Source organism: Mustela lutreola, chromosome 8 (assembly GCF_030435805.1).
Source record: "Mustela lutreola isolate mMusLut2 chromosome 8, mMusLut2.pri, whole genome shotgun sequence".
NCBI classification, from domain to species: Eukaryota; Metazoa; Chordata; class Mammalia; order Carnivora; family Mustelidae; genus Mustela; species Mustela lutreola.
In genome coordinates, this window is record NC_081297.1 from 1,438,284 (window position 1) to 1,461,828 (window position 23,545).

The following is a 23,545-nucleotide window of genomic DNA, read 5'->3' on the forward strand; positions in this document are numbered from 1 at the left end:
CGTGAAATACATCCGCTGCGCGGTGCGGCTGTCCCCACTGTCCCATGACTCACGTTGGCATGTGAAACGGAGTCTCCGCACCCGCTGACCCCTGGATCCCCATCCCGTCCGCCCCCGGCACCCGCCGTTCGCTCCGCCTTTGTGACAAGTCTGAGTCCCTCTCAGAGGGGACTCGTGTCCTGTCTGTCTTCCAGCAGCGGCCATCTCACTCAGCACGATGTCCTCAAGGTTCGTCCCTGCTGTGGCCCGAGGGAGACTTCTGTCCTTCAGGATGGGGGTCACCCCGCAGCTTGTGACCCGCACGCCCGGCCGCGATCCTGGGCTTGCTCCTGTGCGCTTGCTGTTGGGGCTGACGCTGGTATGAGCCTGTATGGACAGAGCTCCGAGACCCTGCTTTCCGTCGTTCGGGGGTCAGAGGCAGAGGTGGGGTTGGGGGGTCTTCGGTAATTCTGAGTTTTGTGGGAGACCCTCCATCCTGGCCTCCACACCGGTGGCCCCACTTTGCTTTCCTGCCCACAGCGCACGGGGTTCCCCTTCCTCTGCCCCTCGCTGACACCTGTCATTTCCCGTCTCTCGGGGTCTAGCCGCCCGGACAGGTGTGAGGTGGCACCTGGTCGTGGCCTTGACGTGCGTTTCCCTGGAGGTGAGGGACGTCGAGCATCTTCTCACGGGCTTATCGGCCGCTCTCCTATCTTTGGGGACGTGGCTGTTCAGCTGCTTTGCCTGTTTTTGGAGTCGGGTTGGCGGTTAGTATCAGAAGCTCTGCTTGTATTCTGGACATTAACCGGATAGTAACTGGACTTTATTCTGGATATTACCAGATGGACGATTTGCAGGTACTTTTCTGCTCTGTAGACAGCGTCTCCTGATGTGCAGCATTTCAGAAGTTTGGTGAAGTCCACTTTGTTTTTCCTTTGGTGGCCCGTGCCTCTGGTCACATCCAAGAAACCATTGTCAGACCCAGTGTCCCGAAGCTTCTGGCCTGCGTCTCTTCCAGCGTTTCATCGTTTGGGGCCTTACGTCGAGGTCTTTGATCCGTTTTGAATTAATCGGTGTGTGCGCTTGGGTCGGGGTCTGGCCGCTCCCGACTCCCGCCTGTGGACGGGCAGTTTTCCCAGCTGAGTCTGGTGAAGACGCTGTGGGCTCCCCGTCGAGGGGTCTCGGCATCCTTGTCAGCAGTCCTTCCGCTGTCCCGTGAGGGTTTCTTTCTGGGCTGTCTGTCCACCTCCCCTCGTCTGTCTGTCTCTGTGCCAACAGCATGCGGTTTGCTTACTGCAGTTTTGTGCGGTCGGTTTGGGAGGAGGAAGTGTGAGTCTTCCCGGTTCTTCTTCGGGGTCATTTTGGCTCTTTGGGTCCGTGGACAGTCCACGCAACTTTCGGGATGGGTTTTCTGCATCTGAAAGCCGTATTGTTGTGCTTCTGATGGGGAGGGCACTGGAGCGTGGATGGCGTCGGTCCCGTGACGTCGTAGCAGTAGGACGTCCTCCGGCCCACACACGCGGGGCGGGTTTCCATTTGTCCGTGTCTGGAGTTGTGCAGGCTTCCCCCTCCGTGGTCACCTTCATTCCTACGTATTTTATTCTTTGAGTGATTTTAAATAATTGTTTTCATAGTTTCCTTTTGAAATGGCCCATTGTTCCTGTTAGAAATACGGCTGGTTGTATGACTTCACATCCTGCTACGCTGCTGAATTCGGCCATTAGTTACAGCTGCTTTTTGGTGGATTCTTTAGAGTTTTCTCCCTGCGAGATAATCATGTCTGCAGGCGTCATTTCATTCCTTGTCTCCAAGTGGGATGCTTCTGTCCTTTTGTCACGTCAGTGCTCCGTCGAGGAGGTGCAGCGGCGTGTTTCTAGGAGTGTTGGCAGTGGGCATCCTGGTCGCGTCCCGACCATAGAGCAGAAGCTCGCAGCCTGTAGAGCTGACCGTGGGGTCCATGCGCTTGCTGGGTTTGACCCTTGCCGTGGGAGGCAGTTTCCTCCGGTACCCGCCGTGTTGAGTGTTCCGTGACGGGAGCATGATTCTGTCCGATGTGCTGCCCAGATGTGCTTGTCGTTCTGTCAGAGTGGCCTATCGCCCTTGGCTGGTGAAGCGTGTGTGCTGAGCCGCCCCTGCACCGGCCAGCGTTGTTAAAATGTCTTACTCTAAGTTGTGCAGTCGGAGAGCAGGACGCTTGGAAAAAAGAACGCTGCAGATTCATCACCTGTAATTTCTCTGTCCGGATTTGATTTCTTTCTGGTCATTTTTCCTCAGCGTTGTTTAGTGGTGACTGTTGTTGCATGGTCACCGTGAGTCACTACTGGCAATGGTTGTGCCGGTGCTGGGACTTCGGTCCTGCGGCTTGGGAGGGAGGAGGGGTGAGCACGGTGACAGGTGCCGTACGGTTACGTCGTGTTCATTCATTATTCGTCTTCAGACAACCGACTGCGGGATGTGCGGGTACTGACTGGGCTGAGCTCTTGCGGGGACGCCTGTGTGGTAGCCGCACTCGGGGGTTGCACCCCCACGGGACCGCTGGTACCAGGGCTGCTCATTTGCACACATGTTGTCACTCGTGTCTTAGTTTATGTTTCTTTGCTCGTCAGTGAGGTCACACGGTTCATGGTGTTCTTACGTGGGTTGTTTTCAGTTTTGTGAGTCCGTGAATGCCTAGAACCCAAGACCGGGAAGGACCCTGGTGAGCACTCGGTCACCGGCTGAGCGGTTCACCGGCTGAGCGGTGCGAGCCTGCAGGCGGCTGCCAGCCACGGAGCGCGTGACGTGTCGGACGGACATGCACGGGTTGCAGGGTCAGCCCTCGAGTAACCAACCGCCTCCTCCAGGAAGTCCGTCCCGCATTCCTTCCTTCTTTTCTTTTGGGAGTGGGATTGGGGGTTGCCAACGGGGAGAGAGAGAGTCGTAAGCACACTCCACACCCAGTGCGGAGCCCGATGCAGGGCTCAGTCTCTCACAGCCCTGAAGTCATGACCTGAGCCAAAGTCAAGAGTCGGACGCTTCAGTGACGTAGCCCCCAGGTGCCCCAGTAGCCTCCATCTTCATGAAGATACAAAAAGGCGTCATCACCCCCGGAGTTCCTCGTGCCCCTTGGTGGTCATTGCCGTGCCCCAGCCACAAACACTGATCTGCTTTTCACCGGGCTGACTAGCTTTGCTGGTTCCAGAGTTTTATGGAAGTGGAACTCTACAGTCCGTTCTTTTTTTTTCTTTTTTTAAAGATTTTATTTATTTGACAGAGAGAGATCACAAGCAGGTAGAGAGGCAGGCAGAGAGAGAGGAGGAAGCAGGCTCCCCGCTGAGCAGAGAGCCCGATGTGGGGCTCGATCCCAGGACCCTGAGACCATGACCTGAGCCGAAGGCAGAGGCTGCACCCACTGAGCCACCCAGGCGCCCCCCTACAGTCCATTCTTCCCACGGTTGACATTTCCTGGTCCACATGGGTTGGGATTCACTTGCTGTGCATCTTGGCAGTGGGTGGACACACGGCCGTTTGAGAGGCCGTTCCCCTGCTGAAGGGCACCGGGGTGACTTCCATTTGGGGTTGTTAGGGTGGACGTTGCCTGTGCTCTCCTGTGTGGCCAGAGGCGGTGTGGATCTGGGCCCGAGCCGGAGTGTGGAGCTCCGGCCCCGCCAGCGTGAGGCCGAGGGACGGTGGGTGGTGGGCGGGTTCTCGGGTGTGCGCACATCGTCTTCGCGCACATGTGTCAGATGCATTTCGTGTGTTGTGTCAGAGCCCCGCTGGTTCCACGGGGATTTGGGGGACGGTTAGAAATGGTGTGAGCAGAGGGCGTCGTGCGTCCGGTCCCTGTGGGAGAGGGAGGAACGTGGGGGAGACACGGGAGGGTCAGGACGAGGAGCGGAGCCGGAGCGAAGCTGCCAGAGGACGCTCGTGCAGGAAGCCCCGCGGCTCGTCGGGAAGGAGTGTCACGGACTGGGCGGCCTCAGCGTGCGGTGTCCGGGGGCGTGGGTTCTGCTGCTCAGGTCTCTCACAGTACGATCCCCAGACAGAGATCGGCTGCCGGCGCTGTCCTGTGTCGCAGAGCTCACGCTGGGGGGCAGAGTCTGGTCCTGGGTCGCGTGGTGAGGCTGAGACCTGGGATGTGGTTTTAACGAAGCGGTGGTGGTTGGGTCGAAGGGCGAGCCAGAGGGCAGCTCGAGTCTTCCCCTGGACGGCGGCTCCCGCCGGGGCTGGCGCGGCCGGGGATGCTGCGAATGCCGTGTTGGGGAGGCCCAAGCGCCGTGGCCGAGCTCCACGTGTGCCACCCGGGGGGACGAGAGTGCATCGGCACGTGGGCCGCAGGGAAGGTCTTTCTTCCAGGTGAGACGCGCCTGGTGTTTCTTAAGTTTCCTAACAGTGAAACTACTCGAGCTGTCACTTCACTGATTTTCATGAAAGTCGTGGCCCAAGGAACGTCGTGATTGATGGCTCGCTCGCGCGGTTTGGGGGAATGAAAGTGGAAATTTCGGTTTCCTGGAATGAAAAGCCTTTTAATGCCTTTAGAGTTAGTGGAAAGAGTTGTTTTCGAGGGGGAGGTTGTTAGTTAATCCCCCCAAACCTTCAGAGTGAATCTGTCAGAGAACACTGTCCATTATTTTAGCTCAGAAATGAGGGAAATTAAGACTCTGTAGTTACGGTCAAGCAGCGGGAATCAGGAGAGGAGGCGGACATGCCGGCACGTCGTCCCGTGCCTTTTCTCCGCCGAGCCGCGGTGGGGCCTGCGGTGCGGGAAGAGCTCCGTCGGCCGCCAAGCCCGCGGGCGGACGTGGAGGGGCCGGTGCCCGGGCCTCGGCCTGCCAAGCGAGCAGATGCCCGCCTCGGGCATGTCTCCCGCGGCTGTGCCCCGGGGTCTGTGCGAGGAAGAACTGGGGCTCTGCGTGGCCCCGGCGTCCTCTAGTTCCGTACTGTTCCCCGGACGCCGGGCCAGCGAGGCTGTGTGACATCGCGTCCCCCAGGAACTCCCCGCCGCGGACATGGTCGGACACCTCGGCCCCACTTGGTGGGTGGACTGTCCCTCAGCAGCGACCGTGCTCAGACTTCCCCGGTGGGAGACGCCCGAGAGTGCCGGCCGCGCCTTCCCCGGGTTCGCGCTGCTGCAGGCTGCGACCCGCGGGATCCAGGTCGCCCAGGGCACACTCAGGTTTGTTCAGTTTCATTCCAGAGAAAGGCCCCTGGATGCTGCGACTCTGTGGAGCTGCTCGGCGTGTCTGCTTCCGGCCGAGGACGCATCAGGGCTTGGTGGCGGCTCAGAGTGAGCCACAGCCCGGGCGGGATGCCGGGGCTTTCCCGGGTGTGGCATCTGCAGCGCTGTGGTGCGCTCGCTGGGACCGAGGCATTATTAGAAGGACTAAAGGTAGAGAACCGCTTAGGAAATTATCACTTGTGAGATTTCTTTGAAAGAACGTTCGGTAGGTCGCGGCTTCTTACCACTCAGCTGCATTTGTGTTTTTGTCTCGGGACTCGCACGGTTGGGTCGGGGGACGCGCCGCGCTGGGCCCTGCTGCTGCTGGGTGCCGAGGCAGGGCAGCAGCTGGGAGTCATGCCCTGGAGGAGACCTTCGGGGCAGACTCCAGGAAGGGGAGTGGGCAGGATGGGGGCGAGTAGGACTCACTGACCCAGCCCAGAGAAGCGGGGTAGGACATTTAAGTATCAGACATTTACGTACTGTGTCGTGGTTAGTGCTACGTCGGGCCACTGCCCGTGCAAACCCGGCTCTCGCTCCGCCTCCTCGTTTGCTGAAGACGTGTCCCTGTGGTGGGTCAGCAGCACGTGAGACGGCGGAGGCCTGGCGCGACCTTACCCCGCTTTACTGCTGTAGGGGTTTGCACACAGAGTAACGCTGCCTGATCGGCTGAGGAAGGAGCCCTGGGCTGGGGTCCTTGGTGGTCGTGAAGGTCAGCTCTGCAGACTCCAAGTAACTGACTCCGGACACGCGGGTCTGCGGCGGGTCCGAGGGACGGACGCGGCTGGCTCGTGAGGAAGCGGGCGCGGCCCCCGCCTCCTTCGGCACTCGGACTTCTTTCTGCCTTTCCAGAAGAGGAGGTGAGAATGTTCGTGTCTAGGCCTTACCTGACGAGCGTGTTTGCGGACTTTCGCCGGCATCCTAGTGATCTCTGTCTCCGTGAGCACTGCCCCCAGCCTCGCGCTGCTGGCTGAGCTCCGGCTGTGCCGCGCTGACCCCACTCCGGAGGACGTCGTGACCTGTCGTGCTTCCCGCGTCATGCTGCTGACTCCTTGATTCCTCCTCACCTTTTCTCTTGGGCTCTGCAGTCCTGATTTGGGTGTTTAAGCTGTCTTTCCCGCATTTCCTCCGTCACAGAGGAAGAACGGGTCCGGCTCATTCTTTTGCATCGTATTTAAATATGCAACGTATCCGGAATCTACGATGCGCATTTGGGTTGTTTTTATCCTGATTGCCGTTTAGTTATTCTACTGTCGCTGGTGAACATTGTTACATTTTCCTGCTGAGATCTTTGTGTGCTGGGACCCGTTTCCATATATTCTGATCTTTTGTACTGTTCTTTCACTTGAGTGTTTCTGTCCAGCCTGGTTGTTGTGAATCGCTGGCACTGTCCGCAGTGATAAGATCCAGTGCTGACCTCGCGCTGACCCTGCTCCAGTGCAGGGTTTGCTGACACTCTCCGTGGGCAGAGCGAGTCCATACTCATTCCTCTTCCTTCTTAGAATATTGTTTATGATAACATGTTTCAACTCCGGATGCTTTTTAAGCTCATAAAATCCTATATTGAGACGTCCTGAATTTGGTCCCTGGACAGAAAAAAGAACAGTAGGAACACGCGTGACCCGGAATAAGGTCTGTGGCTTAAAGTGCCAGTGGGCTGGGGCCGGCGCTGCAGTCAGTCAAGTGGCCACCGCCTGCCACTCGGGTCAACATCTCAGGGTCCTGAGATCATGACCTGAGCCAAAGGCAGATGCCCAATGACGGAGCCACCCAGGTGGCCCTAGAATTAATTTAAAATAAAAAATCTAAAAGATGAAGTTGAAATTCTCTGTTACTCATTTATATATCCAGCAGTCATCTCTTGAATGCCACTTTTATACAAAGCAGTAGCTAGAATAGTTTGTTAGGTGCCTGTATGGCTCTGTCAGTTAAGTGTCCCACTTGATTTTTGGCTCGGGACTTGATCTCAGGGTTGTAGGAGCCTCAGGGTCCTGGGATCGAGCCCCACTTCTGGCTCTGTGCTCAGTGGGTCGTCTGCTTCTCTGCTTCCTCCCCCACTCATGCTCTCGACCTCTCTCTCTTTAAAGATTGATGTATTTATTTAAACCAAGTGAGCCACCCAGGTGTCCCTAGCCAAAGCTCCCCTTTTTGTTTTTTTCTTTGTCAAAGGTTTTATTTGTTTATTAGAGACAGAGCGCAAGTAGGGAGAGGGGCAGAGGCTCCCCACGGAGCAGGGAGCCTGATGCGGGGCTCCACCCCGGGTCCCCTGGGATCATGACCTGAGCCACCCAGGGGCTCTAACAAAGCTTTTTTGTTGTTGTTGTTTTTGTTTTTTAAAGATTTTATTTATTTATCAGAGAGAGAGAGCGAGCACAGGCAGACAGAATGGCAGGCAGAGGCAGAGGGAGAAGCAGGCTCCCCGCCGAGCAAGGAGCCCGATGTGGGACTCGATCCCAGGATGCCGGGATCATGACCTGAGCCGAAGGCTTAACCAACTGAGCTACCCAGGCGTCCCTCTAACAAAGCTTTTAAATGCATATGGATCACTTACTCTTTAGTCTAAATTGCCTAAACCGGAACTTCTCATTCAGAAAACAAAAACCCTTAGCATAATCCTCTCTTGTTCAATCTGTGTTGATGCCAATGGTGGGTGTTCATCTGGAGTCATTCTCCGTGGTGTACACGGACCACTTCGTCTTTACCCATTCGTCTGCTGAAGGGCATCTCGGCTCCGTCTGCACTTGTGGACCTGCTCCTGGGAAAGCTCAGTGGGAAGAAGTCAGAGAGGGAGACAAAGCATGAAGGACGGTGGACTCCGGGAACTAAACTGAGGGTTTCAGGGGGGCGTGGGGCTGGGGTGACACGGTGATGGGCACTATGATGGGAGGAGCCCTGGGTGTTGTACTCAACTAATGAATCCTTGAACACTACGTCAAAAACCGAGGAAGTAGTGTGTGTTGGCTATTGAGTTTAATTAAAAGAAAGAAAACACACTTTTTGTGGTGGAGCTGTGACGGTTCTTGTGTACTAGGGAGAGCTGGTCCCTCATCTGTGCGCGCTGCGGGTCATCCTGTCCCCAGGAAGGGGCCTCCTGCGTCTGCCCCATGGCCTTCTGCCTGTGCGCTGTGTGGAAGCCCTCCGTCCGCAAGCGTGGCTCTTTGCCTTCCGCTACCCCTACTTCACACTGCCAGGAAAGAGAAACCAGCTCTTCTGTGTCTGCTGTGTGCTGTACAGCTGTCTCCTGCCTGCTGCGTGTCACCAGGGTCAAGTCCTTCCAAGAACAGTGCGCTGTGATGCCTCATGAAATAAAACAGCAAACTGGGACTGGAAAGAAATTTCCTTAAGAAGACGTCGCTACCAGTGTCTTGCAGCGGCATTGTAGTGATTGTGCTTCTAGTTGGTGTAACAGGCCCCTCAGCAGGTGTCGGGCGTAATGGTGAACCACTGCAGGAGCCCTCTGCAAAGTCTGAGACGGGGGTACCCACACGACCACTGGGCAGGGCGGTGCTGTGGGCCCCCGTGAGAGGTTGGCACGGTTTCTCGGTAGATAACTAGAAACCGCCAGCCAGAAAATAATATATAAAATAAAATCCTTTCTTCAAAAGAAACAAAAAAATATGCAGTAACTAGGGAAAAAAAATATCACAAAAAGCATGTGAGAATTTTAGGGAGAAAAACTATAAAACTGTTAAAAGCGTAGAAGATACAAATGAACAGATGTACCAACTTAATCAGAGGAAAGACGTACTGTTGTAATGGTTTTTATTCTCAAATTAAAATTTCAGTGTTTTTCATGGATCTTGGCAAACTGGTTTTAAAGTTATTTCGGATGAATAGATGAGCAAGAAGAGTGTGAGGCTAGGGACGGGCTGCCCGCGGCGGCACGCCGGTGTGGAGGGCGGCTCACGTTGCTGCCGGGGACGACGGAGCGGCCGCTGTCTGCAGCAGGCGGGGGCGCGGTGGGGCCCTGCACGCCGCGGCTGCTCGCTGAGCTGCCTGGCTCTCCTTGGAAGGAGCCTCTCTTGATCGCTCCCGGATCTACACGAGATCTTACGCAAGTGCCGACGGGAGCCTAGAATGGTTTTGGGAAACTCCCATTTTATACCGTGATTTTATTTACCAGCTTCTTTCTCCTTTTTCTGTTTAAATTGAGGTGTGATTTACAAGTGATGTAGTAGCTTCAGGTACTCGACATGATTCAGGATCTGTCTACACAGCTGACTCTTGAACAGTTTGAACTACGAGGATCCACTTACAAGCGAGTTTTTGTTTTAAAGCTGGGACAGAGCTGGAAATGCATTTCCTCCTAAGAGTCACGGTCGCGCTCTCCTGACTTACCGAAGAAGATGACGGTGCGCAGTCCACGGAACATGCGACATGTGTGTGAATTGACTGTTCATGTTATCAGTTAGGCTTCTGGCCAATGATGGGCTGTTAGTAGTTAAATTTGGGCAAGTCCGGAATTCTAGGTGGGTTTTCAGCTGTGCTGGGGTCGGCCCCTTACCCTCCTGTGTTCAGGCTGGACGGTCCTGTGGGCCCATCTAGTGCGTTCATCACCGGGCATGGTTAGAAGAAACATTTTCTTCTTGTGATGAGGAGTTTCAAGATCTACTCTCTTGGCAACTTTTGAATCCACAATACAGTGTTGTTAACCATAAGCATCTGCTGTGCATTCTACCCCCATGACCTTTACTTTGTGGCTGGCAGTGGACACCTTGACCCATTTCATCCCCCACCCCCGCTCCCCACCTCTGGCCACCGCCAGTCTGTTCTGTGTCTGTGAGCTTGGTGTGTGTGTGTGTGTGTGTGTGTGTGTATTTTCAGAATCCATTTATCCATGTTGTCACAAATGGCAACATTTCGTTCATTTCTGTGGCTGAATAACACTCCTGCGGGAGTGTAGGTGTGTGTGCAGGGGTGGTGGGTGTGGTTCGGACATGCCTCCCCTGATGACGACCGGTGTTCAGCATCTGTTTGCGTACCTGCTGGCCATCTTTTGTCATCTTTGGAAGTGTTGGTTCAGATCTTTCGCCAATTTTTTAAAAAGATTTTATTTATTTGAGAGAGAGTGAAAGATCCCAGAGGGAGAGGGAGAAGCAGACTCCCGTGGAGCAGGGAGCCCGACGTGGGAGTCAGTCCCGGGACCCTGAGACCAGGACCTGAGCTGAAGGCAGACGCTTCATGGGCTGGGCGAGGGGTGCCTGGCTCTTTGTTGTTGAGTTGTATGTTCTTTCTGTGTGTTTGATGCTAACCCCGTACCCTGATTTTTCAAACATAGTGTCTTAGAACTTACATTATCTTAACGTCTGCAACATTGCTTCATTTTTTAATGGTTACACAGTAACTCCCGGTATGACTGTGCTATAATTGGACCAGTCCCCTAAGATTGGTGTTTACTTCTTTCTGCTCTTGATGCCCCAATACTAACGTGGATTTCCTGTCTGTGTCCATATTATTTCATACCTGTCTGTCTGTAGGACGAGTTTCCAGACGGGGAGCTGCTGCACACGTTTCGGTGCTCGCGACATGTTTGCCCTGCGGGGAGGTGGTCGTTCGGTGCCCCCGTGAGGCACTGCGCAGCAAGCTTGCGTGTCGATGCAGTGTCCTCGTGAGCTCAGCAGATACAAAATCTTGGGGTTTCTCTTAGTACTTGGGATTTTAAAAAATTTTTAGAGTACGTAGAACTTCAGTTAGATATATTACAAACACATTTCCAGGTTAGCATTTGTGATTTTAACTTTGCTTATCCTGTTTGGGTTTTTTTTGTTTGTTTTTGTTGTTGTTGTTGTTGTTGTTGTTGTGTAGAAATTGCTGATTTTATGTAAATTTTCCAGTGTTTTCTTAAATCACTCTGGTTTTGTTTCCGATTTGGGAGGTTTTCTCACACCATGATTTCTCTCCCATGTTTTTCTTCTAGTGATTGTGTGGTTTTCTTTTTAATATTTGAATCTGACCAATTCAGAATTTACTGATGGGCACAGACTAAGGTAGGGCTTTGTCTTTATTCTTTTTTCAAGACTGTGAGGCCCTTCTCCTAATGTCGTGTGCTGATTGATCTTTTCCCTGCTAATTTGAAATGGCGCTTTGATCACAATCACAGTGTGTGTTTGCGTCCCTCTCTGGAGTGTGTGCTTGGTTCCGCGCACAGGTTCCATTGCTTCCGCTCTGTAATGTCTTAACACCGATGTTACCCTGAGAGAATTTTCCTGGGAAGTTCTTTTTAAATTCTCTGTAGAACTTTAATATTAACTTGACCACTTTGTGGTGACACTTTACTAAATTATCTTAGGGGCAATTCAGATTTTGTCGTCTTCCATTCCAGTATCAGGAATGTCAGGTTTCAGGATTTTTTTCATACAGATCTTGCCATTTCTTCTATTTATCACTGTCTATTACGCTCTTTCTTATAGCTGTTGTAAGTAATTGGGGTCTTATTTTAATCTTCTAACTGTATTTTTGGTTTGTATATATAAGTGCTATTCATTTTGATGTATTCATTTGTAGCCACACAAATAATTGTCTATTTATTTTATTCAAAATAGTATGTCAGCTGATTTTCTTGGGTTTTCTACATATGTAATCTGCAGATAATGATCATTTTAAATCTTTACCAACTTTTACACTATTTCTTTATTCCAGCTATGCTGGTTATTACCTTTGGCAGAGGGTTAAAGTCATCTTTAATATTTCGGATTGAAATAAGGAAGTTTTCACTCATTCCATGTTGTTAGAGGCCGGTGGTCGGATTTTACTAAATGCCTTTTTAATACGTATAGAAATCTTCATGGTTTCTCGTTTTTGATCTATCAGTGGGATGAATTGTACTCCTAGATTTCTTCATAATAATAAATCTTTGCAAAATCCTGGAATTAAACACTTAGTTATGGTATATTCCTTTGATTTTTTTGACTGTATTAGAATGTTAACATCTGTCTTATATTTATACTTAATATTATTTTGTCATTTGAAATATTTAAGGTTTTTATAGTGTTCCTGTGGAACACTGGCTTTTCTGTGCCATTTTTGTAGGGGTTTGTTACCATTATTATGCTAGATTCCTTGCTTTCCTTCTTTATTATGTACCAGAAAAGTTATGTGGCCATTAAGAGTTTGATCGAATTCCCTTGTGAATATGTCCCTACGTGGAGTTTTTCTAAGAAAGCTCTTTGCCAACTTCTTCTATTGATTTATTTTGAAATTTTTCATTTCACATATTCTGTTTTTTTCTGTGGTCAAGCTTTGGTCATTTATATTTTCCTAGAAAATGATAGTGTTAGTTTATTTTCTATTTTTGTACAGAAATGAGCAAAGTAGTTGCTTATAATTTTAATTTCTTTATTGCATTTGGCCGTGGCTCTTTAGGCATTTCTTCATTTATATGCTTTTGTGCTTTGTTAATCTCACTGTTAATTTGAGAAGCTGGTGATGTTTCTGTTTTTCCCTTGAGGGACTCTTAAACTAATACTGGTTTTCACTTTTTATTTTTTAACTGGCTATGCTTTAGCTTTTTAGTTCCTGTGCTGAGATTTTTTTTTTTTTTTTTTTTTTTTTGCAATCTTTAGATAACGTTTTTAATTCACTAGTTTATGATAGTTTTCCAGTTTTGTTACTAATACCAGGTTTGCTTTCACTGCGAGGAGTGTCTGTACTTTGGGAATCTAAAGTAAAGTTGTCTGGGGGGGACACCTGGGCTCCCGCGATGGAGCATCGACTCTTAGCTCAGCTCAGGTCATGGCCTCGGGGCCGTGAGATCGAGCCCCGTGTTGGGTTCCGCGCTGCACAGACTCCGCCTGAGATTACGCCTCCTCCCCCCTCTGCTCCTCCCCTGCACACACACACACTCTCTCAAGTACGTAATTTAAATAAGGTTTTCGTGTCCAGTTTTATGCTCAACTGTAATGAATTTTCCTTGGACCTGTTGAAGGTCTGAACAAATTTAACTACATTTGTCTTGTTAATGAGCTCTTTGGTGAACACCTCGTTCTGTCCGCTGGATGTTTTTTGTGGACGGAGAGCAGTAAAGTTTCTTAACTCTCTATTCCTGTCAGTGTTTCTTTTATTTCTTCCAGTCTTCGCTTTCTAACAACCTGTGCCCTGTGTGTCTTCATTTTTTGTTATTTTTTAAGATTTTATTTCTTTATCTAAGAGAGATTATGAGAGGAGAAGGTCAGAGGGAGAAGCAGACACGCCATGGAGCCGGGAGCCCGACGTGGGACTCGGTCCCGGGACTCTGGGGTCACGACCTGTGCCAAAGGCCGTCAATCAACCCACTGAGCCACCCAGGCACCCTAGTGTCTTTCTTTAAAAAACAGTTCTCGCCTTGGATTCCATGTCCTGTCGGCTGCCGTGCTGATCCCTGCGTCTGGATTGCATTTCTGCAACGTGCCTGCTTGTTCTGTCGCGTTGGAAGTCTGTCCTGTAGTCTGTGTGTTTTCACTGTTGTGATCCGGTGTGTCTTTTTTGTACTGTGGAGTTTAGCCAGTGTTTGTTTATTAAACAAAGTTGGTTTTGGTCCTGTCGTTGTATGTAATATGCTTTCTGTTTCTTTTGGGGTTATTTTGGTGTTTGTTTTTTTTTTTAAGATTTTATTTATTTATTTGACAGACAGAGATCACAAGCAGGCAGAGAGGCAGGCAGAGAGAGAGAGGAGGAAGCAGGCTCCCTGCTGAGCAGACAGCCCGATGCGGGGCTCAATCCCAGGACCCTGAGATCATGACCTGAGCTGAAGGCAGAGGCTTAACCCACTGAGCCACCCAGGTGTCCCTCTTTTGGTGTTTTTATGTTTCACTACATAATGTGTTTTTTTAAAAGAGTTTTTTCAGATAATTTAGAGCATTTGTACTTTTGTTCTGAGGGTGAGCGTCCTAAATGTAGACGGACTACTTCATTCCTGAGGTCTTTTCTGTTGGCTTTCTCCCGTGAATGGTGAGGATGTTTGGACCCGTTCACCTTGGCCCACATCCCTGCCCCGAGGCCCACGCTGGACTTGATGATACCCACAAGCCCTGACTTTCTATGGGAGAACCGAGCCCCACCAGTGACCCGCCTTTTCCCCTCAGGCTGTCCGTCAGCATCCTGGTGTCTCCCTGGGCCCTGTCGACTCTGCTCACAGGTCGCTGGTCAAGGCCGCGGGATGCTCCCCTTGGTCCCCTGCTCTCCTCGTGAGCCCTCGGGCTGCCTGCGTTGACAGTTGGAGCACGTGATCTCATCCACAGAGAGCAGTGGCCTGCCCCGCACGGATGTCCGTCAGTCCTCCGCTGGGATTCACTGTTTGTTGAAATGTGTCCTTTGAATTTGGAAGGTGGTTCCATGAGGAGTACTTGCGTTCGTGAAGTGATTTGTCGCGAAGGCTTTGATACCGAAATGACAGACGGACCTTGTGGGCCTCGCCGCCACAGCTTGGACACGCACGGCTGTCTGGGGAGCGGCGGCTGGCCCGACGCCCCTCCTGTGCCTTGTGTCTGCGTGTCCAGGAGCCTCCCGGTAGAGATGGACGGGGTTGGGGGTGAACGCACACTCGCGGACGTGACCCTGTCCTTCCTTCCGAGACCACCTGCGAAGCAGATACACCCTCACGGTAACGGGAGTTCCTGGAGCTGGCGAGCGCGACGGAGCCTGCGGTGGCCGTCTCTGTGCTCCAGAGTGCGTCTGAAATACGTTTTTTAGAATTGAATAAAATGCCATGTAACTGTAAGTCAGGGATTCTGGTTAGTGATCCAATCCAAAGTATATTTCCTGGAAAATCGCATTTTTGTCTTACTGACCCCAACATACATTCTTATTTCTTTCCATGTTGGCAACCGCTCCTGTGATTCTTACACGTTCTTTAGTGTCATGTCCTGAGTTTTGAGTTAGAGTATTTTATATTCTGAAGTCTTGTAGCTAGAGATGATAAAATTCTGAATTTAGACTTTGCAGAGCAAAAGTTAGTGACAGTCGCTGTGGAGGCCAGAGCTACGTGGGATGTTAGACTAAAATATGCAAAGTGATTTCTGTGTGCTGGTTAAGGACTATTTTGAACAATTACTCCTCTAAATACACAAATAGGATTGAGGTTTAAAATAGCATGATAATTAGAAGACTTTTAAATGTCCAAGATTTTGTTTCTTCTGTAGGGCCCTCAGAAGCACAACTTGTGACAAAGGAGAAATAAATCACCCTAATTATTTGTTTATTTCCGAGTCCTAAGGGGTTTTTCATTTGTTTTCCCTCTGCACTCAGGTACATGTCTCGAGTCCACGGTATGCACCCAAAAGAGACCACGCGTCAGCTGAGCCTGGCTGTGAAAGACGGTCTCATTGTCGAAACCTTAACAGTGGGCTGCAAAGGCTCAAAAGCTGGTATTGAGCAGGAAGGATACTGGTTGCCAGGAGATGAGATCGTAAGTACACTTTATTGCATAAATTAGGAGATGTTGACTTGACATCTTGGAACATTATTTAACTACAACCCATAGTAATTCATTTTTAGAAGTTTCATAGTGTTTTCCTTCAGTATTTCTTATGAACAGGAAAGGCCTACATTGGCAGGACGGATAATTTCCTCCCTCGTTACGAGGAAACTTACTTCTACAAAGGGCCTCCTTTCTCTGTCCAGTTTCCCTTGAATCTGAAAAATAAAACAGAGTCCCCTTTTACTGTACGCATACAGCAGTCTTCCTGTGTTCTCCAGGAAACATGAGTGCGGACTGTTTCATGCAGGCTGGTGTCGATGCCGTGTAGACAGAGTGAACAGGAAGTTGTCCTCCTGGGCTGGTGGCATCTGCGCCCAGGGGCACCTGTCAGTGGGACTTGTGCCGGAGCTACAGCTCCTTGGGCAGTGTCCTCACTGACTGTGACCATAACCGGTTTGCTGGCGCTCCAGCAGGAATCAGGAAAGACAAAGCTCATTTTCTTTATATTTTGCCTAGTTCTTACTTTGACTCCCCTTCTGAGTGAGGACATTTCAGTCTTTTCTTTTACTTGGAGCCTCAGGCACATAGAGAAGTGCATTTGTTTCTTATGTAAACATTGGTTTCATGTGTAATACTTTTATATTTCTACCTTTACTGGCCTATGATATTTCTTTTTTATTTTATTTTATTTTATTTGTTTGGCAGAAAGAGATCACAAGTAGGCAGAGAGGCAGGCAGAGAGAGAGGAGGAAGCAGGCTCCCCGCTGAGCAGAGAGCCCGATGCGGGACTGGATCCCAGGACCCTGAAATCACGACCTGAGCCGAAGGCAGAGGCTTAACCCACTGAGCCACCGAGGCGCCCCTGGCCTATGATATTTCTAATACCTTGATTAGAAAAGTCTTAATTTTTGCTAAGGCACATCATGTAAAGATGATAGGTTTCAAATATAATAGATATTTTTTCAAAGTTTCTAAAAGGAATCGATTTAGTAGGTAGGTGTTTAGAGAGTGTTCATCGTGACTTCTCCAATACCATAAAAATGACACAAAATCGTAAAGTTGGTTCTTTGTGGGAACTTTCCCCAGGAACTGTGAACTGTATTTTCCTCTCCGGGTCCGCAGCAGATGTGGTCCCGTTTGTGCGTGCTGTCCAGTCCCAGAGCAGCAGACGGACCACAGGTTTTTTGGGGGCAGCTGGTCTGAATGTTAGAGAAGCTGTTCACTTCTAACACTGTGTGTGTCAGTTTAATCTCTGCCTTCCAAGTTTTAGGAAAGAAAATTTGCACTTTCCACAAATAGGAAATGTGGAAGAAAACAGTGTTTACTTTCATTGGTATCATTTGATCTGTGCACTTGAAGTGCTCTTGAAAACTTAAGCAAGAATGTTTCTATCATAATAATTTCTTTGTCCACATCCTCTCAGAATAGTAGAGCTTTGTTGCCAGTAAAGAAACTTTGGGAAGCAAGTCCCAATAATTACAACGTGAGGTGATCTCACCCTGTCCCCACCAGATGCTGATAAGCTTATTATATACTGAAGATAACCAAGTAACAGAAAATGTCTAATCCCAGACACTTGGAAAACCTGTAGTATAGAAATTTCTGAGGTCTCCATAGAATCAACCAAGAGTAAGTGCAGCTTAATGGGCAGGACTTAGCCGGTGTACCACACATACACTTTCCAGGCAGGAGATTTCACTTCTGCGTCTAGGGTTGTGCCTCCCAGTGAGCGTCCTCCCCTTCACGTGGGAGTTCGGCTCCCACCGAGCAGCTCATGGGCTGTCCCGCGTTCACGGCCGCCTTCGACTCTGCATTCTGTGTTGGACATATTTATAGTGTCAACCCTTTTTTCTTTTCAAGATGAAAATTTCAAACCACCAGTGTGCAGGTTCTATTAATTCTGGTTGGTTCTTAACAGACATTTCCTATACGAAGTCTGCATGTTTCAGGTGCAGCTGGGGTTGTGAAAATTGTGCCTCGTTTATAAAATAAGCAGGTACTGAACATGCAGAGGCAGTGTAGGGCAGCGGAAGGTCAGGTCTTACCCGTGAGCACGGAGGGTGCCCGTCCCAGGCCAGGTGTTTATTTTGCTGTGCGACCTTGAGGAAGTTTCTTCACCTCTGACCCTCATTCTTCCCCTAAAATATGAGCACATGAATATGTGTTTCGTTGGATTATTGTAAGGTTTAAGTGAGGTTACCTATATAGAGCGTATAACCATGTACTCAAAGCAAGTTTTGGCCAGCAAATAAGTGTGCTTAAGAAACGTCCCTATGTAGTGTAGCAAAAACACATTTCTTAGTAACCACACAAACAAACATTGTCACCAGGGTCTTTTTACTTCTAAACCCATCTCTTCCAACACAAAGACACTAGTAAAGACATTTCCCCAAGACACTGGCACAGTTTGAGGACCACTATGGAGTGATGCAGCCGTGTGTGACTCCCGGAGCCCTGAGGGGTCAGCCCAGGCTCCCCGTGTGCTGTCCAGCTGCTGTGTTCATGCACAGAGAGCCCCCAGAAGGATACAAAGCTCATGTGTAGCCTGGCGTGTGGGCCACTGTGTACCGGGCTGCTGTGACCCGCACACCTCTGGAAGGTGCGCTCAGCCCCCACCGCCGGCAGCACGTGCGGCCGCCACGTCTCAGGGAAGCCAGCGCCAGCGGAGGGCCCTGCTCGGACTCGCACGGAGCTGCTCGTGGCTCTCCCTCATGCCTCCCCACCTGTACGTACGAGTCTCTGAACATCGAGTTCTTACATGAAAGACGTGTTATTCATCTTGTTGACCTTCGACTTTCTGACTCACTGTCGAGACAAGTCAAGCAGATACACACGGCTCGGGAAGGAAAGGCATAAGATTTTTTACTTATTGCTTTTTAAACCTTTGATTGCAAGTTAAAGGATTCTTTTTTTTTTCTTCTAATATTTGTTTATTTGCGAGAGAGCGGGGGAGGGGCAGGCAGAGGGAGAGGGAGAAGCAGGCTCCCCACTGAGCAGGGCGCCCGACGCGGGGCTGGATGACGGGACCCTGGGGTCAGGACCTGAGCCGACGGCAGACCCTTAATGACGGAGCCCCCCAGACGTCCTGAAGTTACATATTCTTTACTCAGGAAGTTCTGTCATTTGAAAAATGAGTGGTAAAGCTCTTCTTTAATCTGTGAAAGTAGGAGCTACAGCTCCGCGGTGGGGATTCCCCGCAGCACATGCCCGAGACCCCTTGTGTAGCCCAGAGCTGGGGCTTGGCTTTACTGCCGTTATGGTGGGAAGGGGTGGTGGTGCCGAGGCTGCTCCTGCCCCTGCGCGGAGAGCCCGTCGGGGCCCGTTGTCCTCCGCCTTGGCCGCCTTTGCTCCCAAAGCTGCTTTTCAAAAACTGACACAATTGAAAGATATGTGTATCTTAGACATTATTTTTATTAAACCCGACAATCATGTAATAAATGCGTAATGCTAACAATAAGTCCGGAAATAATTACGTATAATCTGTCGAAGAGGAAGCCTGCGTAAGTTGAAGACGGGCCTCTTCCTGGTGATACTTTAAGTATTTCCATTTGAGAAAACAGAAGGAAAACCACAATTATTAAAAATGAGGCCACTCTCCATTTTTTTAACGATTTGCTTAAATATTAGTCAGCAAGGCAGCAAAGTTATCTGCACCAGCCAATTTTAAAATGACAATCTTGTTGAACCTGAGGGCCACCCCTGGAGTTTTGGTACAGCTCTCTTCCAGGTCTGTGTGTCAGGAGTACTCGTTCATAGGACCCAAGTAGTTCTGCTGGAGGCGGTTCTCAGAGCTTTCGGGATTACCTGAGCCGAGGCCAAGAGACCCAGACACAGAGTGAAAGCTTGTGCGACCTCACTGTTCAGCGTTTCCTTACATCAAGGCTTTTTTCTTCTGATTTTCAAAGCAGGGCTGCACGTTCTCCTAGACGGCTCCATCGTCTGCTCCCGCTGGAGAGATGTGCAGGAAATAGGCTACTTCAGTCCACGTGGGGTCGTCACACTTGAGACACCTACATCCTGGGCAGAGTGTTAGCATTGGCTGGGCTGGATTTGGCATTTAGTAGCTCCCCTGGCAGTAAACACGTTAACTGCTCAGACTTCCACTTTTAGCGCAGAAGGTGCTCACTAGAGATTTGGAAGGTCTTCTAGAAGAAGGCAGGGCCGTCTGGTTCGGCAGGTAGCCTGGAGCTAGGATGGTGTGCAGAGAAAGCATCAAGTGTGCGCTTGGATGCGGAGGTCGTTGTAATGCTGTCTGTTGTCAGGACTCCCGCTTCCTTCACGGTCCCTGGTGCAGAGCCGGGCCTCGGCCTCACCGTTTGATCTGACGCTGGGCGATTTGGTGACCGGTGTCGATTGAGGCCGACTCTAAGCTGCATGACTGTGGCACGGACTATGGAACTGTCTGGCTTACTCACCTCCCCGGTCTGTGCTCGAGTCTCGTTTCTTCTTTCCCGTTACTGCTATTTCGAGATCAGTGTGTTCGTAGGGCAGCTGCCCCGGGACCCTGGCACTGTCCCTTGGAGCCCTGGGCCAGTTTTCTGCAGCTGCCTCAGGTGCGCGCGGGAGCTCAGGTCCCAGCTGCCGTGCCTGCTCCAGTGCCGGGGCTTCTCATGGATTCCGGCCGGGCCTGCCGTTAAGTAGGACCTCTTGCTGCTTTCAAAGGAGGCCTGGGTAAAAGATAGAATTCTTTATTTTTTGCTGTTTCCCATGTATTTAAGGTCTCAACACTTTAAAGAAGCATAATTAATGAAAATACACATTTTGTGGTTTCTTTGACGGGATCACGTGTTCTCCTGGGGATACACGAATTTGGTCCTAATTTGCAAAGGGGCAAGATAGACCCTTGCCCGTCATTCTGTTTCTCCACACTCAGAATGACCAGTCTGAAAGCAGTGGTGGTTTACATCCTTCCGGGAACTTGTGACGTTCTCATCCTTTAGATAAGAGAGGATTGCATCTGTGTCTTTTCCTTCAGAAGTGACACCGTTACACAGCCATGGCAAGAGTGTTCTCTTGATTTGCTCTTGAAAATGTAGGAAGAGAAGCTGCTCAATTCAGGGAGCTTGACTGTCTCAGCTTCATAAATACAAGTATATTGAACTGAGAAATGTTTAAATTTAGATCTTTGCATTTTTGTGGTTTAGTTGTCATAAATTAATCATATGTTTTAGGTACCCTGAGTGCAAAACTTCAAGCTCATTGGATACCATTGATATTTTTTAAATGAAATATATTTTATTACATTAATGCTAATTGTGTGCAGAACTCCACATTTCTTCCAAAGATCCACAACGTGTCTCAGATGCAAAGATATACAAAATCACTTATTTATGAAGTGAAGTAGTAAGTGTATGTGATTATTAATTAACTAGAAACCTATTTAACTATGATTCTATGTGTATTCAAACTGTAACATACCTAGAAGTTATTCTTGATTTGGTGAAGAATTTCCATTCTCTCCAGTAGAGCATTTTGGGTCACGCTACTCTGTTATATTCCGTTCAGCTTTGAATGACTGGTCGTGTGTGTGTGTGTGTGTGTGTGTGTGTGTGTGTGTGTGTATGTGGGTGTGCGTGTGTGTGTGTGTGTGTGTGTGTGGTTCCTTTTTTTCCCCTCCTAAATTCTAGTTCTCTAAGCAGAGTTATAATGGTTTTATTTTTAATACATAATACTTAAAATGACGGGATATTTTTAATCACCAAATTCTTAGCTCTCGATGATTGACTAATTTTGCATTGTACCTATGTTAAATACCACATCAGACACATATTTGATAAAGTGAGATTTATCTGCTCATTACATGTAAGTAGGGAATGACTTTAAGTATTAGAATCTCTTTGGAATGTCCCGAGTGTGTATCACAGTTTGGGAGGTCTGGTTACGGCTACAGCTCTCCTAGCGAGCCCTCAGTCAGCGCTGGGTCTTGCTCTCTCTAGCTTACAGAAAACTGTCAGCTGTCGTCAGGAACTTGAAGTCCTGAGAAAGAACCTCGCATGCGTGTTCCTGCAAACGCAACATAGTTATGTGACTTGTCCTCAAGTTGGTTCTGCACTCCAGCGGGAGGTCTCAGGAACCAACTAGCACTTACTAAGCATAGCAGCTCATTTCATCCTTACAAAAACCCAGAAAATGAGGCACTACTCTTTTTTTCATTTTACAGATGGAAAATGATGCCCAGAGAAGCTAAGAGGGTGCCCAGATCGCAGAGCCCATGGAGGCTGTAGCGGGGATTTGAGCCAGGGTAGCTCCAGGGTCTTAAGTTAACGCTGTCCGTGGTGACGGATGGAGGTCCGCAGGCTGTTTCTAGGCGGGGGACTATTTCCTCCTGGTTCTGAAGACGGCCGGTGTGAGCCTCACGCCACAGTCCAGTACTGAGCTTACCTTGTACACATTCGTGACTCCCAAGTTTAAAAAAAAAAAATCGAGCCTTGAACCACTTTCATATCAAAAGGACTTACATTCATAGTCTTGGGCCAATTTATAATGGCACCGAATTTCAGTAAAATGTTTTCGTAACATCACTGTAGGTTTTATGGTACATGAATTCTCTCTGAATCTTCTCTTTGTCCATTTGTGGCTTTTGTGTTAGTGTCTAAGCTTCCTCGTAAACTAGGGACGACCCTTGAGTTTGCATGCGGTTGTCTTTTCACTGATGATTAGCACAGACGTAGATAATGAGTTGATATCATGTACAAAGTCATGGAAGTTGTGTAACAAATAATAGTTTGTGTACAAAGTCCCTTTAGCTCGTGTATTGCCTGACAATGAACAAGGTTGTAGTAGACCAAGATTATTTTGTTTTTATTTTGAAAGGCCTACAGCATGCAGCCTTTCTCCAGGACAGCAGCCCCAAACAAGGTGAACTGATTTTGCGCTATGTTATTTTACTTTTTAATTCTGCCTTTTTTTGGTATCCATTTCCATCTTTTTTTAGGCTCTCTTAGTTTATTCTTGCTAGAATTACTCATTAAAATCATACTATCTTTACATTGCTTCTAGTCTTGGATTTTATGCTAGTAGGTTTGCATTTTTAAACCTTTCTGAAAGTATTGGACTGTCATATCACATCCGGTGCTGTCGATCAGGCTTTTGAGTGGCTGACGACTGATGAAATCCAGTGAAAATGCACACGTAGCCCTTGACACACATGGAGTATTTCTGAAGTCCCATATCAGTGGATTGTGTCCACTGGAGGAAACACGGCAGCAGCTCTCCTGTAACAAACACCTTACGGCATTCATACCCAGAACAACATTTCCTGGATTCACAATTAGGAACGTTTGAACTTGACTTGTGCGTGTTACACGTGAGCAGCTGCCGCTGTCCTGAAGAGCGAGCGGCACATACACAGCTGTGACATCAACAGGCACCCACACGTCTCTTCCTTTTCCTTGACTGGAGTTATGCATTCATTCCCACAACTGTGAGAAGCTAGGGCTAGCAGTGCACCCCCGGTTAAGACAGATCCACTTTCCTCCCTGTGTCCCTCTGGGACGGGAAGGGGCGGGTCGGAGGAAGGCAGGAGCACTCGGGAGGCCGGAGCTGTGAGCCTTCTTGATGGTCCGAGTTCCCATGTTGAGAATTACAGTTAGGTGAATTAATGTAAACAAAAAACTCCAAATGATGAAGGATGGTGGGTTCTGTTGTTCATAATGAGTCAAAGACAAGCCACTGAAATCCTTTAAGATGTTTCTGAACAGGTTTGAAGAAAATATTCTGAAAGACATTGTTTCAGACTGGGAAAGAGTCTGTTGATTAAAAATAGACCAAAGTATGTTATCCTATAAAATCGACGATTTATGAGACCAAACTTGTAACTTTTATGAGATAAAACTGAATTGCAGCTTCCCACCTGAGCCCCGTGAGATGAGTGCCCCCAGTGACCTCTGTCACGGCCAGACGTCCACTTGCACGTGTCCTGTCCAGCTCCGCGAGCGATGTTTCTTCTGCCGTGCGCATGTTAGGGTCAAATGTCA

The 23,545-nt window shown here is 49.3% G+C and overlaps 1 protein-coding gene across 9 annotated transcripts in view; it reads left to right on the forward strand.

The window, feature by feature from the left end:
- Positions 1 to 23,545, forward strand: part of ZMYND11 (zinc finger MYND-type containing 11) — a 108,772-nt gene that overhangs the window by 50,474 nt on the left and 34,753 nt on the right. For all 9 annotated transcript variants that reach the window (XM_059183664.1, XM_059183665.1, XM_059183663.1 and 6 more), the window contains one exon: positions 15,398 to 15,557. In XM_059183664.1, the coding sequence (XP_059039647.1) occupies positions 15,398 to 15,557 (160 nt within the window). The remainder of the gene's footprint in view (positions 1 to 15,397; positions 15,558 to 23,545) is intronic.